This window comes from Haemaphysalis longicornis, unplaced genomic scaffold (assembly GCF_048455015.1).
Source record: "Haemaphysalis longicornis isolate Haplotype H1 unplaced genomic scaffold, Haemaphysalis longicornis Haplotype H1 scaffold_3, whole genome shotgun sequence".
NCBI classification, from domain to species: Eukaryota; Metazoa; Arthropoda; class Arachnida; order Ixodida; family Ixodidae; genus Haemaphysalis; species Haemaphysalis longicornis.
In genome coordinates, this window is record NW_027526335.1 from 88,637,747 (window position 1) to 88,651,641 (window position 13,895).

A 13,895-nucleotide genomic window follows, 5' to 3' on the forward strand; every position below is an offset into this window, starting at 1 on the left:
GGCGTTTTGGCTCTTTTGCAAGGGAAGTTGGCTCTTTGCATAACACCAAAGACGTGCAAAAAAGCCAGACGTATGCAAGTGGTGTACAGATGATTTCGCGCGCAATAAATAATGCTTTGAGAAAATCGGGTCACCACGCCCCCCCCCCGCCCCCCTTACTGGCCTTGCCTCTGTGGTCCGCCATCACTTTTGCAAGTCCTAAAGGAAGGAACGGTATAGAAGGAAGGCAGGAAAGTTAACCTGGCTAGAGCTTATTTTGCTATCCTGCACGTGGGGAAGGTAAAATAGGCAAAAAGAGAAAGGAAAGAATGGAGAAAAGTGGGAGCAGACAGGTATGCCCAGCTCTGAAGCACTGAAGTGATAGTCGCCTTCTGAGCGGATGGTAGAGAACGCCAGTGACACAGAATCTTCTCCGAAAATGGCCGCTGAGAGTCCAGGTTCCTCAGTGCTGACGACAGCTTCTTTCTTTCAGGCGAGTAGCACGATAAAGACCCCACCGTATGCAAGCCCTAAAAGCCGTCAGAGAAATTCAGAGCAGAGTATCGCTGCTTGAAGATTTACTGAACGGCCTCCACAGATACACACTTGTCGCAGTGTGTGCCGGAATTTTAATATAAGCTGAGCTACCTAAGTGAGCCTTGTACAAGGAGTGAAGGACCGACTATGTCTGTTTGTCGAATATGTTCTCAGGGTGATAGAACCAGAAGTAAGAACTGCCGTAAGACAATTTCCTCGAGCGTGTACTTCAGCACGAGCTGAAGGTGTCGTAGATGGGACAATAGACCCCCAACCGTCCCATAGATGGCAGCCCAGGCTGAGCTGATTTTCACAACAGCCACAGTACGGGCACAAATTAGTACTTCCGTCCGCAGTTTACTACAGGGCACAAATCCCGCTCCGCAAAATTTTGCTCTATACCCATGTGCTGTGAAATGCAAGAGAAAGCAATCAAGCTCTTGTCGTTATTTTTTTTTTTCAGTAAAAGTCCTGTTGGAAGATGGCCTGGAAGCAGCCCCCAACCAGCTGGGAAACGTAGCCATCAGGTGAGCAATACGCTCAATACTCCCGGACGTGCATCAATGTTCCTGCACCAGTCTGCTCTCCCTTTGTGTGCAACAACTACGCCACCACGCAATGACGTACGTACGGGTAAATTTTCCCGCTGAAGCCCGGCATTAACTACATTTTGTGATAAAAAGGCACTGAAAGCCCCTTTCTTAGGTTAATTGATTGATTGAATGTAGGGTTTAACGCGCCGACGCAACGCAGGCAATGAGGCGCGCCGTAGTGGAGGGCTCCGGATAAATTTCTACCACCTGGGAATCTTTATCGTGCGCCGAGATCTCGCACACACGGGCGTTCTTGCTTTTTGTCTCCATCTGCAAAGCGGAGAAAGATGGTTAAAATGCGCAGCTTTAATTCTCCCATGCAACCTGTGACAAAGTTAAAGTCCGAAATTTAAACTGCTGCGACCGTGCCGAAATGGCACAATCGGATAGGGATAGGCGTCGGCTTCGTAACTTGCAGGAACCAGGTTCGATTCCGACAACGGGAGGCTTCACATTTCTTCTTCTTCTTCTTCATCTTCTTCTGCTCCTGCTTCTTCTTCTTCCTCTTCTTCTTGTCTCCTTTGCAGGAACCACTCTGCAAAGTTGGCTTTACTGCAGTGCGTTTCAGTGTTACGATTACGGTGTTACGGTTTGGTGTTATGTGCAAGGCATAAATGCCTTGTAGCTGCGCAAAAAAGCATCCATGGTAGCTTACGTCTCATTATTTCGAACTAATAAATTTCTCTACGTAGTATATGTGAGTAGAGTCTGTTTCGGCACTACCAATATTTGCGTGCTAAGTAAAGCAGCCTCAAACGGCATTAATGGTTGCGACAGGTCTGTTGCGGACGAACCCCTATTTGTCTTAAAAGTGTCGACAAACTACATGCAGCGCTTGGTAACGGGTAGATCTGCAACTAACCGAACCAATGGTTCCGATAACGCTCCTGCCATATGATTTTCAGAGGCAAGAAACAGGCGTGTACTGACAACTATATATGCATGCGTTCCGCTGCGTGAATTCTTTCAGAAGGGCTAGAGGCACTCCACCATGACTGTGAATGCTATAAAAAATATAAGTTCATCGCACATGTCGAGGAACGCAGTCAACGCTTATGCTCGCGGCTATTATACGTTACATGTTGGCGTAGAGCCACGCACGCGTGGTTCATTGAGTTCTTCGAGGTCCAGGAGGGAATCGTGGGTGACGCGCATTTGTCCATACGTGCATGAACTAACGACTAATGATAGTCGAGTACGTAGAAAGTGTAGCGGTTGACGTGTTACGGTTTCCGTATAGGTTGCCGATGCCTCCGGGAGCCCTATCGACGTTGTTCCGAGCCGACGAAGTTTTCATTGTCAAGTATTTCGAGAAATATCCGGTGAGACAAACGGTTCTGTGCACACTGCTGCTTTTCACCACAAAAGTGCGAAACCCGGAGATGACGTACCGAGGCGCGTCTCTGGCAGGGCTACTACGACACCATGGACACCGGCATGCTTCACAAAAACGGCTACGTCAGCATTTTCTCGAGGAGTGATGACGTCATCAACGTCGCCGGACACCGCCTGTCCACGTCACAGATTGAAGAGGTAGGACACCCGCCAGTTCTGGGCCCGCCAAGATGGAAGTGAATCCGATGCATTCGTGGTGTGACGTCTGCCGCAATGGCGTCACCTTGTAAGAAGCGGCATCCTTAACGTTCCGTCTCTGTGTGCCTTCCTCGCATGGTCCGTCCAAACGTGTCCCGGCGCGAAGGCCATCATGAAGCATGACGGCATTGCGGAGTGCGCTGTCATCGGAGTGCCAGATCCGATCAAGGGAGAAGTGCCTCTAGCCCTCTTCGTTCTCAAAGACGGTAACGATCGCCCCAAAGTCCCAATTCTGCGTACATAAGGCGTCGGGTAGGGGTGATATTGCAAGGGACATGCGGGGAGCTGTGGCGTGTACCGATGGCGTTAATAGCGCCTACGGCAGGAATTTTAATGCGTAGCATTCTTTGCTGAGTACCCCCCCAAGCCCGGACCGTGTAACGCCATGCATAAAAAAAAAATCCAGATATCGCGGAAGTTACACCTGTAATCGTTATAATAGCGTTGATGGAGATCATTGGTCGAACGGAATTTCTGAGAACTAAACAATAAGAAAATTATAAATTACCAAACATGGCGAACCGTGTAACACCCTGCATTTCTACAATGATGCAGATTTCGCGAAATTTCCACCTGCAATCGTTATAATAGCGTAAATGGAGATAATACGTCGAACTGAATTTTGAAAAACTAGAAAAAAAGAAAAATATTAAAAAATTGCCGAAAATGGCGAACCGTGTAACGCCCTGCATTTCCACAATAATGCAGATTTCGCGAAAATTTCACCTGCAATCGCTTTAACAGCGTAAATGGAGGTAATTTATTGAACAGAATTTCGAAAAAGTAAAACAAGAAAAATATTTAAAAGAAAACAGAAAATGGCGAGCCGTGTGTAACGCTTATAAAAAACGAAGATTTGCCGCAAGTAACACCTGTAATCGTTATAACAGTGTAAATGGATATGATTTGTCAGACAAGAATTAGAAGAAAAAAAAAAACAAGGAATTTGGCTACCTTTTAGGAACTCACACTCGAGACAAGGCATAAGAATGCCGGGCATTTGTAAACAATTCTCTGAATTTCTGCAGATTTTTTACCCGCCCCTCATAGTGATGACCATGTTGAAATTATTAATTATATTTTCGGTTGTAAAACTATTGCCTATTCACTACTGTGGGCTGTCACATTGTATGCCCTGCGGGAACACGAAAAAAAAAAAGCAATACGGAGACGTACTTGCAAACATCGTAAATGTTTCAAGGTCGCGTTGTGAGGTACAGGAAATCGGGCGTGCGCCGGGGGAAAGGGACACAGCAGCGCCGGAGGAGGGTTTTGAGAAAGTGTGACTGAGCTTAGCAGGCGATTTGAGGGGAAGGGCAACGGCGGCGCCCGTAGAATGTTCCGGACGCGCATTGTGTACAATTAGCGCAGTCTCCGTCTTCCTCTCTCTTTGCCCTTGCCTTTTTTACGCTCTTTTCTTGGTTGCGCCTTGTGCACTATCGCGCTATCACCTACAACACTCATTAGTATTCACCGCTTTATACAACCTTTGTCTGGTACCCGAGGTTAAAGATCAAGTTTACGCATTAGGAGCACAACGTCCCAATGAATCAAGTTTTATACCAACGTATATGCCCATAGTCAATGTCTTGACGATATGCTCACCTGAATACAAAAGAGCGTTGTAGGTCATAGTGAGCGCGATAGTCACCGCAAGGCTTCGGATTCATTCCACATCGCGAAGGATGACGACGCACCAGGCCCTGGTCGCGGGCGGGGAAGACCGAAAAAGTAGGCCTGGAGGAAGCGGCCGTGAATGAAGCTGCGACAGTTCAACAGAAAGTTTAACAGAAGGTCTAACTATACTTTCGCTTTCACATTATTACAAAGTTCTGATTATCCCCGTAATTTCACCAATCTCGCGCTCATCAATGAGAGAGAAAAATGCCGGATACGCTTAGAAAACGCATTATTTAAGAATAATGTTGAACCAAATATGCACACTGAAGGGAAGGGAAATGAGGCATGCCAACGTTTCTCGTGTCTTTTCGATGCTGTTCACTGCGAACTGGCAGATTTATTCCTTGCGTAGATTTACTTAAGTGCTGTACGCATAATGCCATAGTATAGGAGTAACAGTTGTAGTATCCGTAACAGTAGTAACAGTCGGTTTATTCATTTCCTCCGTACATAAACCAATTGCACCTTGTGAAAAAATGCTCTGACATTCGCCCTAGCCATGCTGTAAGAAAGTGCTCTTTAATTTTTCGACGCTTTATTTGCCGCATTTTGTTCTTTATGGCACAAATACAAAACAAAATTAAACTAATTATGTGACTACAACATAACTTGCTTGCTTTCTAGTTGGTTCTATAATGTCATATAACAGTTTTGGGGCTTAAAATTCATTCATCAGTGTACCCTATCCCTCGTATTTGTTGTAAATGCTCGCATGCGGGCTTCTGCGCGAAAAGACCTAAATTAAAAGTGTAACTGATGAGCTCCTTGCGCTAAAAGTAACATCCCAGCCTCAGCATATTGGAAATGCGAATTATAACCACTCTTTCTGTTTTACATACCGGTTTATAGGTGGTTAAAACGTCGTATAAGCGGAGTACCACATCGCCGTTGCTTGTGTAGACCTAAAAATTGGCCGCATATCCGCTTGCTTCGCTGCAAATGTCATCAAAAGACGGCATTCTACTCCCGCCCCTTCCACGTAAATGCCGCTCTTCTCTTTTCTGCCCACCGCTCACGCTCTGTCCACAATAACCACGGTGGAGGTTTGCTCAAGCAATTTCAATTTTACCGCGTTCCACTGCTCGCGCTCCATACAGTACTGGAACCTTTCGTTAATGTTCGACTTTTTGGAATGCCGCCACAAGGCTAGTGTCGGCGCGAGCACTTTTTGTATTTTTTGGTTAAAAGATTGTTTTCTGCGCGCGTTTATTTATTTGCTATCGCAAAAATCAAGCAGCCATGCATTTTTAATTAAAAGAACAGTGCAGATACCACTTATGTATTGATGTTTTTTCCTCAAATGTGCCTAATGTTTCTCTTTACTGAACAACATTGACAAGTGGGAAGTGAGCTTCCCGATTTAGTGGTTTGGAAAAGTGTTGCTTATATAAACTTCTCGTTCAACAGTTCATTTTACCTTTTGGCCGGGCGGCTCAATCGAAGGACAGGCAGACAGACCAAAATTTCCGCGTTTAAGTAGCCCAGGACAGACGACTATCGTCTTTATAACAGCCTTCACTTAAAAACAGCGCTTTTCGGTTGAACACAACTGCAAACAGAGGCACCCGCTAGACAGATAAAACTTATCTAAGCCAATACTCGTCACGCGCGGAAGATTAGCCAGCAATCGGTAGGAGCACGTGCACGCGGAGAGGCCAGGAAGGGCGAGTGTCGGCGTTGCCGTATATATCAACACGCTGACCTCGGGGTCGTCACGCGTATCCCATTGCTTGGTGCTTGCAAACAACCGCCCGCTTCATTGGCCGCTTTACGATCGCTTCGTGGCTCGTTTTTTGGCAGTCGCTCTCAACGGTGCTTTTCAATTGCTCGCTTGCTCGGTGGCAGACTTCCTTAATCGGAAATTAATTACCGCATGTCGTGTGCTCGGCGACTTTCCTTTCTAAAAAGTCAACCGCCATTTTTTTTTTTTTCCTTCGCGGCACTGGGCAAAGCCAGGTCACGAAAGCTTTCCTCTCTCGCGGAGTCTCGCAAATGTGAAAGGAATAACTTCTATTTGCGAACAATCTAATCATGGTCAGCGATAGAAATTGATGCATGGTCAATTTATCTGAATAGCGACGTGAACATTTGAAAACAGCCTAGATGAGGTCATCGATCGAGTCCAGTGCTTTGATCTAGCTTCTCATAGGCGAAATAAAAATTTCGCTATGAAAAGGTTGCCTGTTTTATATTCGTATATAAAATTCCAGTATTCAGTATTTAAGGCTGACTAGGTTATTGCTGTTAATAAAGATAAGCTCAATTGAGCCATTGGCTTTGCATAACCGTTGGCGAACAATATCAGCACGCCGTAATTCCTTGACCAAAATTGTTAGCATGCATGCGTTAATCATGCTTTATATTTCCTTTAATTATGTTTCATCTGGTGGAACGCCACAGCACAAATGACACTCAAAAACAAGGTTTCCTGAACACTGGTTATAACAAGAAAACATGAAAATAAGTGGCTCGCGTCACTGCAATGGCTGTTTTTACGCAGCTCCTCTGAGTTTTAATTTTGAAGCTGTGTAAAGACCATGTGAAAGCTTGCTATCACCAAGTTCTGCATGTGTACTAAGCAGTGCTGCAATGCTGCAAAAGTTCCGAGTAAGGGCGAAACATGTGGAGTGTATATTCTTCCGTGTGCGATATGTGTGGTGGCACGCTGCAAGTTAACTTCGTCTCGAGTAGGACGCAGCCACTGGGGTAATTAGAGTGTTTTGAAACTGTTTCATTTTTGGAAAAACAATCAGAAAATATGCCACAGATATAAATGGAATATACTGCAAAAGCCATGAATCCGGATGTCTATGCAAAGTCTTGGCCCTTCGGGTAAACTTTCGACGACGTAAAAACAGCACTTTTTTTTTCTTTGAAATCGTTCGCTGTACCGGCCTTCGTGTGGCTTCCACTTCAGACTCGTAGCTTTAGCTAGTAACAGGACATCGATTAACTTCACACACAATATGATTCGCGCCCGAGGCTTGCATGTTAGAAAACTAAACTATTGAGTGCGTAACTTGTGACCCGCGCAGGACAGATCGCTTCCCCGACATTGAAAGACTTAGAATGGCTATAAAGACAATAAAGCAATTTCAATAAGACGAATGCAGAAGGGTCGATAAAATTAAAATCTCTTTGATAAAACGGCGTTCGATAAGCTGTCGGGGAGCTCGCATCAGGGTGTCCATCTTATCTCTCGAGAGCTAGGCCTCGCAGGAAAGCGCACCCAGCCGGACGAGGTGGCCGAGTGGTTAAGGCGTTGGACTGCTAATCCAATGGGCTCTGCCCGCGTGGGTTCGAATCCCATCCTCGTCGGATTTATTTTCTTTTCACGACTCTTGTGCTGCATGCGGTATACTAGCATCTCAAAAAAAAATTTGGGGAGGAATGACTGGCTTCGTTTTGCTGGAACTTTCGCAAAACGGTCGCATTTTATGGTCTGTTGTTTTCTAACAGGCAACCGCAATGCCATTTTTCTTTTATTACAATTAAAAAACCGCCCGTTTTTGTCTTGGCCGCAGGCTAAGCTGTTATGTTCTTTTGTACGTGTATCCCCATGGGTAAAAAATTCATCTGGAAAATTCATCCCCCTAGGACGAAGCACGTTTTTCACACTTTCTGTCCCGGTGATTCCAAATGGAATCACATCGCTCTAGTCGCTGCAGCACATACAGAACGAAACCAAAACTGCTAGTTTTTTCAAGAATTGTCCTTCAAGGATGACTTTTGCGGTATACACCATTGTAGCGTTTTAGCGCAGTCGGACGCTGCAAAGAAGAAAAAGCTCCAGTGAACACGAAATCACGACGTCGAGGCTAAAGAAAAACTAGAGGCCCTAGTTGTATTCCCAGGCTTGTAAATCTGTAAATATGTGCACAGCGGGTCCAATTTTTCGCTTTCTGCTTGGCTCATGTGGTCATACAATTTAGGAAAACAGAGAAAATTTTTTTCGCTCGAAGTAACATTTTTAATTGCCCGATGTCTTAGTTATTTGCCTCATTAATAAATCAGTAATTACTTGCACCACCAGCTCTATTTCTCGTTTTCGGGCTTCGGGGAGCCGTACAATTTAGTAGAACACAAATAAAACATTCTTGTGCTTGAAAAAAAAGGGGGGGGGGATGAAAGGGTTAAACGATTCTTTAAAAAATCTCACGCATTGCTGTCACCTACGTTTTTGAACCAAAAGCTGAAACGTAAAATGTGACCTTTGTGCGAAACCCCAGTGCAGAGCAGCACTCAGTTTCGTCAGGAAAATTGCGTATTAAAGAGGCTCATTTATTGTTGCAACATCATCGCTACTTCCCCCTTTCAGTTCAAGGACAGTTAAGTGTGTAAAAACTCGTTTGAGGAAGCTTGCACCCAGACAGCAGATCACTGTCTACATTATTGCACAGCCCTACCCAGTAAACCTGTCCGTATACCAGAGAGAAAACACATGCTGTGCTGAAGCGATTTTTTCGGTTATCAAGTCTGCACATCTTCGATACGAGGACATAATTGTTACGTTGCCTGCTATGCGTCTTCCAAAGTCACCTTACGCATTAGGTTTGCTGGCTGTGCCTCTGTTAGCAAAAACGTTTGTCTCCTGCTGCATACATTAATGCATTTGCTGTTTTCTGCAGTCTGTTCGTCGTTCACTTTCGGAAACGTAAAATTTGATGGGCTGTAACTGGGCTTTCGTCAAGTACTCCCTCTGTTTTCAAAATACCCTCGTTGACTAGAGTTGCCGCTCCCGCCATAGACATCTTAATGTAAGAAAAAAGCAGGGGTGGAAAAACCACATACACCAACCTTAACCCAGGACTTCGCCACTCGCCACAACGTCAAGTGGCCAAGGATGCGGCACTCAATGTGTGGATACTACAATGGAACTGCAACTCGCTGGCCGCACGAAAAGCCAAAATCATGCACCGCTTCCAAACTCAAGGGAAACCGGCAGCCATGCTGCTTCAAGAAGTTAAAAGCACCAACATCACCATCCCGGGCTTCGACCACTACACCCAGCCAACCATTTTGCATCGTTCCAAGAAGAAACGGGCAGTCCTCTACACCGGAGACTCGGTTAAGGTTGCTCGTGGGCAGGCAGCTGTTTACATCGATAAGGCGCTGCCACACGCGAAGATTGATTTGTCAGGATGGTGTAACGAGCAGCAAGAGATCGTTGGTGTCCGGACGCTAATTCAAGAGCGGAATTTTGTTTTCATCTCAGTGTACGCCAGGCCTAGACAAGTGGCACGACTGCTAGAACGTTGGGAATGGATAGATCATGTACGTTCTCTTTACCCCGACGATGTCGTTGTCATAGGTGGCGATTTTAATGCGCAGCACCAGGCTTGGGGTTACAGCCAAAATCGTCTTCGGGGTGAGCTAGTGCGTGAGCGTATGAGGCGCAACCGGTTTGTTCTACAAAACGAACCCCAGCTCCCCACACGCATCGGTCGAAACAGACAAGCAGATTCAACGCCAGATTTGACGTGGACGACACGGAACGTGCGCTGTGCTTGGGAGGTGGCAACTGATGGCATGGGAAGCGACCATCTGCCCATACTCATCGAGCTGCAAGATTTGTGTGCTGCCAAAAAGGAAAAGTATGACGCTTGCCGTACGACAAGGGACACATTGCGCAGTCATCTACCTCGGAACTTGGCAGCGAAAAAGAGTATGTAGCAAGCTTGTAGTCAGAGACATGTTGCAATACGTTTATTGAATGTAACGAAATTAGGATACTAGTGGAACCCAAACAGTTATAACTGCAAATTACCCGTACTGGAGCCTGGCGCCATTATCGGAATTTTAAGCTAGTCGATCATCTACATTTTCAAATAAACCCCACAATTTGGACAGACCAAATTTATTTCAGATTGTGCAAGGTTTCAGCAATAAAAATAATTACACTTCCATCGCCGCAGGAGGATGGGTGCTTATGACTAAGCTCAGGGGTTACTAACAGTATGTGGAAGAATAGAGAAAAAGAGCACGACAGAGTTCATAAAAATGGTCTGCACATTATTGAGCAGTCAGGTAACATTAGTACGATGCTAAAAGTGTTGTACGGCACAAGACTATTGGTCTTTGAGCCGACGAGAACTTCACGTGAACATTTTTTGTCCGCATTCAGGGCGAACAACAGTTTCAAGTGGAATTGCCAGGCTAGGCAGTTTTCATAACAATTTTTGCTCGTTGAACAATAGTCCGCAAAATGTCCTTCCATGCAGCTGCACGAAGTTGGCCATTAAAATCGCGGTTTCGATTGCGCAAGAAAAACACTGGATGAAAGCGAAGGACAGGACCACAGCGCAGGCTAACAACGGTTGCTAGTTGATGCTGTGATCCTCTCTGTTAACTTTTGTCCAGTGTTTTTACAGCTTTAGTGGGATCGATGGTGTCCTTTCCATGCATTTTTCTATAGACCGGTCGGTCAACTGAGAAGCTCTGATAAAATCTCTGGGCACACGGCGCATGCGTGAAACCAGGCTTCCATTGTGTCAAAGCGGTTACTTGAAAAACTGGTAAAAGGAACAGTTCTAGATAAGACAATACACGCATCGATCATGAAGGAGGAGTACAATAGTACACATTTCTCTCACAAAGCACGTATCGCTATACATTTAGATCGTTTGTGGATGCGTTTACTTAGTGCACTAAAAATCGTCGCATGGATTCGTTCTTCGAGTGCGATTTGGGTCTTTTGAAGGTTTGACGATCGATTGGACGCAGTTTCTCTTTTTCCCTCTTAGTGCTTTTCAAAGGAGATTCGGTGATTTCGTCTCCCGGCAGGCGCAAAGAAACAAAATCGGCTTGCGTAGCCATACGTCTTCCACGTGCTGTTGATGAGGCAAGGGTGTCTTTTTCAAGCAGAGAGATGAGGTGGTTGCGTGCAATGGCCTCTCTTTCCCCCGCAGTGAGCCATGGCAGCCTGGAGGAGGTGCAGCATCAGCTGGTGGAGCTGGTGCGGAAGGACGTGGGCCCCGTGGCCGCCTTCAGCCTCTGCAACCGGGTGCCCGCGCTGCCCAAGACCCGCTCTGGAAAGATTCCCCGCAAGACCATCGCCGATCTGGCCCGGGGGAAAGCCGTCAAGGCACGTTGCCTTCCTCGTCCTCTTATCACTCCCTCTCGGGAGGGATCACTATTCTGCTAATATTACGGCGAGAATGGCTATCGTCCGACGTTGATAAGTTTTGGGTGTGTGAAGGAGTTGTTTCAGGTCCCATCAGCACACAAAAAGTTTATGCTTAGAGCACAGTGGTAGGCCATATGTCCCTGCTGAAGATTTACAGAGATTTACAGAGACAGGGCATAAGAGGCATACACAGTAGCAGTGTAATCTATATTTACAGCAAAACGCTTTATTTATCAGAAGATAAGAGTAAGAACTAGCTTGGAAGAAAAGACAAAGGTTGCCTCCGTTTGATTTACTCTTAGTGATTTTGCCGTGTGCTGTGTGTTACATATCTGGTTTGAAAGGTAGCCATGTTTTTTCTGCAGAAGTATTGACAGCGGCGGGGAGTTCATGCCAGCATTCGTACTCAGACCCCCGAGAGTGAAGGGAAAATAACAGAACTCCCAGCAGTGAGAACAAACGCAGTGCAGTGTACTATGGCTTCTATCGTTTGATCATTTGACCTAAACCGGTGTAAGCATGCATGGTTGGGAAATCAAAGAAAAAAAGCACTGCAACATAGACAACGCCAGCCCAGACAAATTTAATGTGATTTTCCTTGCAGATCCCGGTGACAATTGAAGATCCCTTGGTGTACAAGGCAGTAAAGGCAGCTCTCATTGAGCTTGGATATGCAAAGAACGCTCCCGATCCAAGGTGAAGAAAATGCATCAACTTCCACGTGACGAACCGAACAAATAAATCATATTTAGCCAGCTGCGGCTGTGACAAAACAGCGTTTATTAGCGGATACTTCGTTGCACGAGCCGAAATGAAGACCAGCAGTTGTGTCGAACAGACATACCTTGCCTAGAAATAAAAATCGCCCATTTTTGCGTCCATTAGTGTTCATAGTGCATCTGGAGGTAAGTCGGAAGTAAAAAAATCGGGCACGTGAGCGCAGAACAGGCATACAGCAGCTAAGGGTATACAAAGCGCGCTGCTTTTGCCGCTGCGCACCGCACACTTGATATGCACTGTTAGTGTCGACAGGAAAGAACTGTTGACTCTTCACAAGGTTTTTTTTTAATTAAACACCTGTGGTAAAGTAAACTGCATTGACCCCTCATGAAAATGTTTACCGACATTTAATAAACGTGTTATAGACATTGCTCAAAAGAATCCTATAAACATTTTGCCAACATTCTATAGAATATTTCTATTGAGTTTCCATTACAAATTGGCCACCGCGTTTCAATTAAAAGTCTATAGAGCCAAGTCAGTAGGCCTTATCGGTTCTGAATGCAGTTTCTTATGAGTTTCTTATGGGGGTTTTATAAAATATATTCAATAGGTTTTCTATGCAATTCTTACTGAGTACAGTCGCAACAGCCTGTTGCGTGGAAATCAGGTTTTAATACAGTTTCTGACGGATTTTTCTTAAATTTGTGGCAATTAATTTTTTATAAAATTCCTATTGAGTATAGTCGTAACATCGTGATGCGTGTAAATAAAGTTTGAATAGACTTTTTGATGAGTTTTTAATAAAATTGCCAGGATTAGCTTTCTTAAAATTATTATTGAGCGTGGTCGTATCAACCTGTTGCGTTTGAGTCAGCTTTGAATACAGTTTCTGTCGGGGTTCTATTAAATTTATCTCAATTAGATTTCTATAAAATTCTTATTGTGCCCAGTCATCACAACCTGTTGCATATGAGCTAGGTTTGAACAGAATGTCTGATGAGTTTTTATTAAATTTATCTCTATTACCTTTCTATAAAATTCTTATTGAGTGTAGTCGTAATATCCTGTTGCCTGTGAGTCAGGTTTTCTGGCAAGTTTTAGCAGAGGAGCTTTGCAGGGGCTCGAACTCTCCGTCGGTGATGTTCGCCATCCCAGGCGCCACCACTCCCAAGTGCTCCCAAGACGAAGTGACGGGACGTCCATCGCGCGATCTCGATTGATGAGGCGGGGCAGGCGGCTCTATAGCACCCCACATATATGCACCGATAAGCTACCAGACCTCCGTGGGTAGGCTATAGAAACGCAATACAGAGTCTATTGAAACTCAACATAATGAAGGTAATAAGATTCTTGCTGCGTGTTCGTTATAAAAAGTTTATTGCCTGTCTAATGACCACAGTCCACACATTCGGAGTTCAAACGACTTTATAGAAAGGCAATACAAAGTTTGTTAAAACTCAATATAGTGAAGGCAATAAAATTCATGTTGCATTTTTGCAATAAAAAGTTGATTGATTTTATATTGGCTGCATTTTTAAGATGGGAGATTTGGTTCACTCTATACAAACGCAATATGAAGTGTATTAAAACTCAATGTCTTGAAGGCAATAAAATGTTGGTTGAGGTTTTGCAATACAAAGTTTGTTGACTTTTTAACGAGCACA

At 44.9% G+C, this 13,895-nt stretch overlaps 1 protein-coding gene and 1 non-coding gene across 3 annotated transcripts in view; both read left to right on the top strand.

Annotated features, from left to right (window-relative positions):
• The window catches only part of LOC144174803 (acyl-CoA synthetase short-chain family member 3, mitochondrial), a 50,803-nt gene extending 38,461 nt beyond the window's left edge, over positions 1-12,342 (top strand). The window contains exons 11-16 of one of the 2 annotated variants that reach the window (XM_077703696.1): positions 980-1,043; positions 2,350-2,431; positions 2,520-2,642; positions 2,809-2,908; positions 11,291-11,466; positions 12,113-12,342. In XM_077703696.1, the coding sequence (XP_077559822.1) occupies positions 980-1,043; positions 2,350-2,431; positions 2,520-2,642; positions 2,809-2,908; positions 11,291-11,466; positions 12,113-12,208 (641 nt within the window). In that variant the 3' untranslated portion in view covers positions 12,209-12,342. The remainder of the gene's footprint in view (positions 1-979; positions 1,044-2,349; positions 2,432-2,519; positions 2,643-2,808; positions 2,909-11,290; positions 11,467-12,112) is intronic. The other variant, XM_077703697.1, reaches the window with a different exon arrangement.
• Positions 7,619-7,700, top strand: Trnas-gcu (transfer RNA serine (anticodon GCU)). Its single transcript has one exon. It is a non-coding gene; the product is annotated as a tRNA-Ser (tRNA).
• Positions 12,343-13,895: the final 1,553 nt, after the last annotated feature.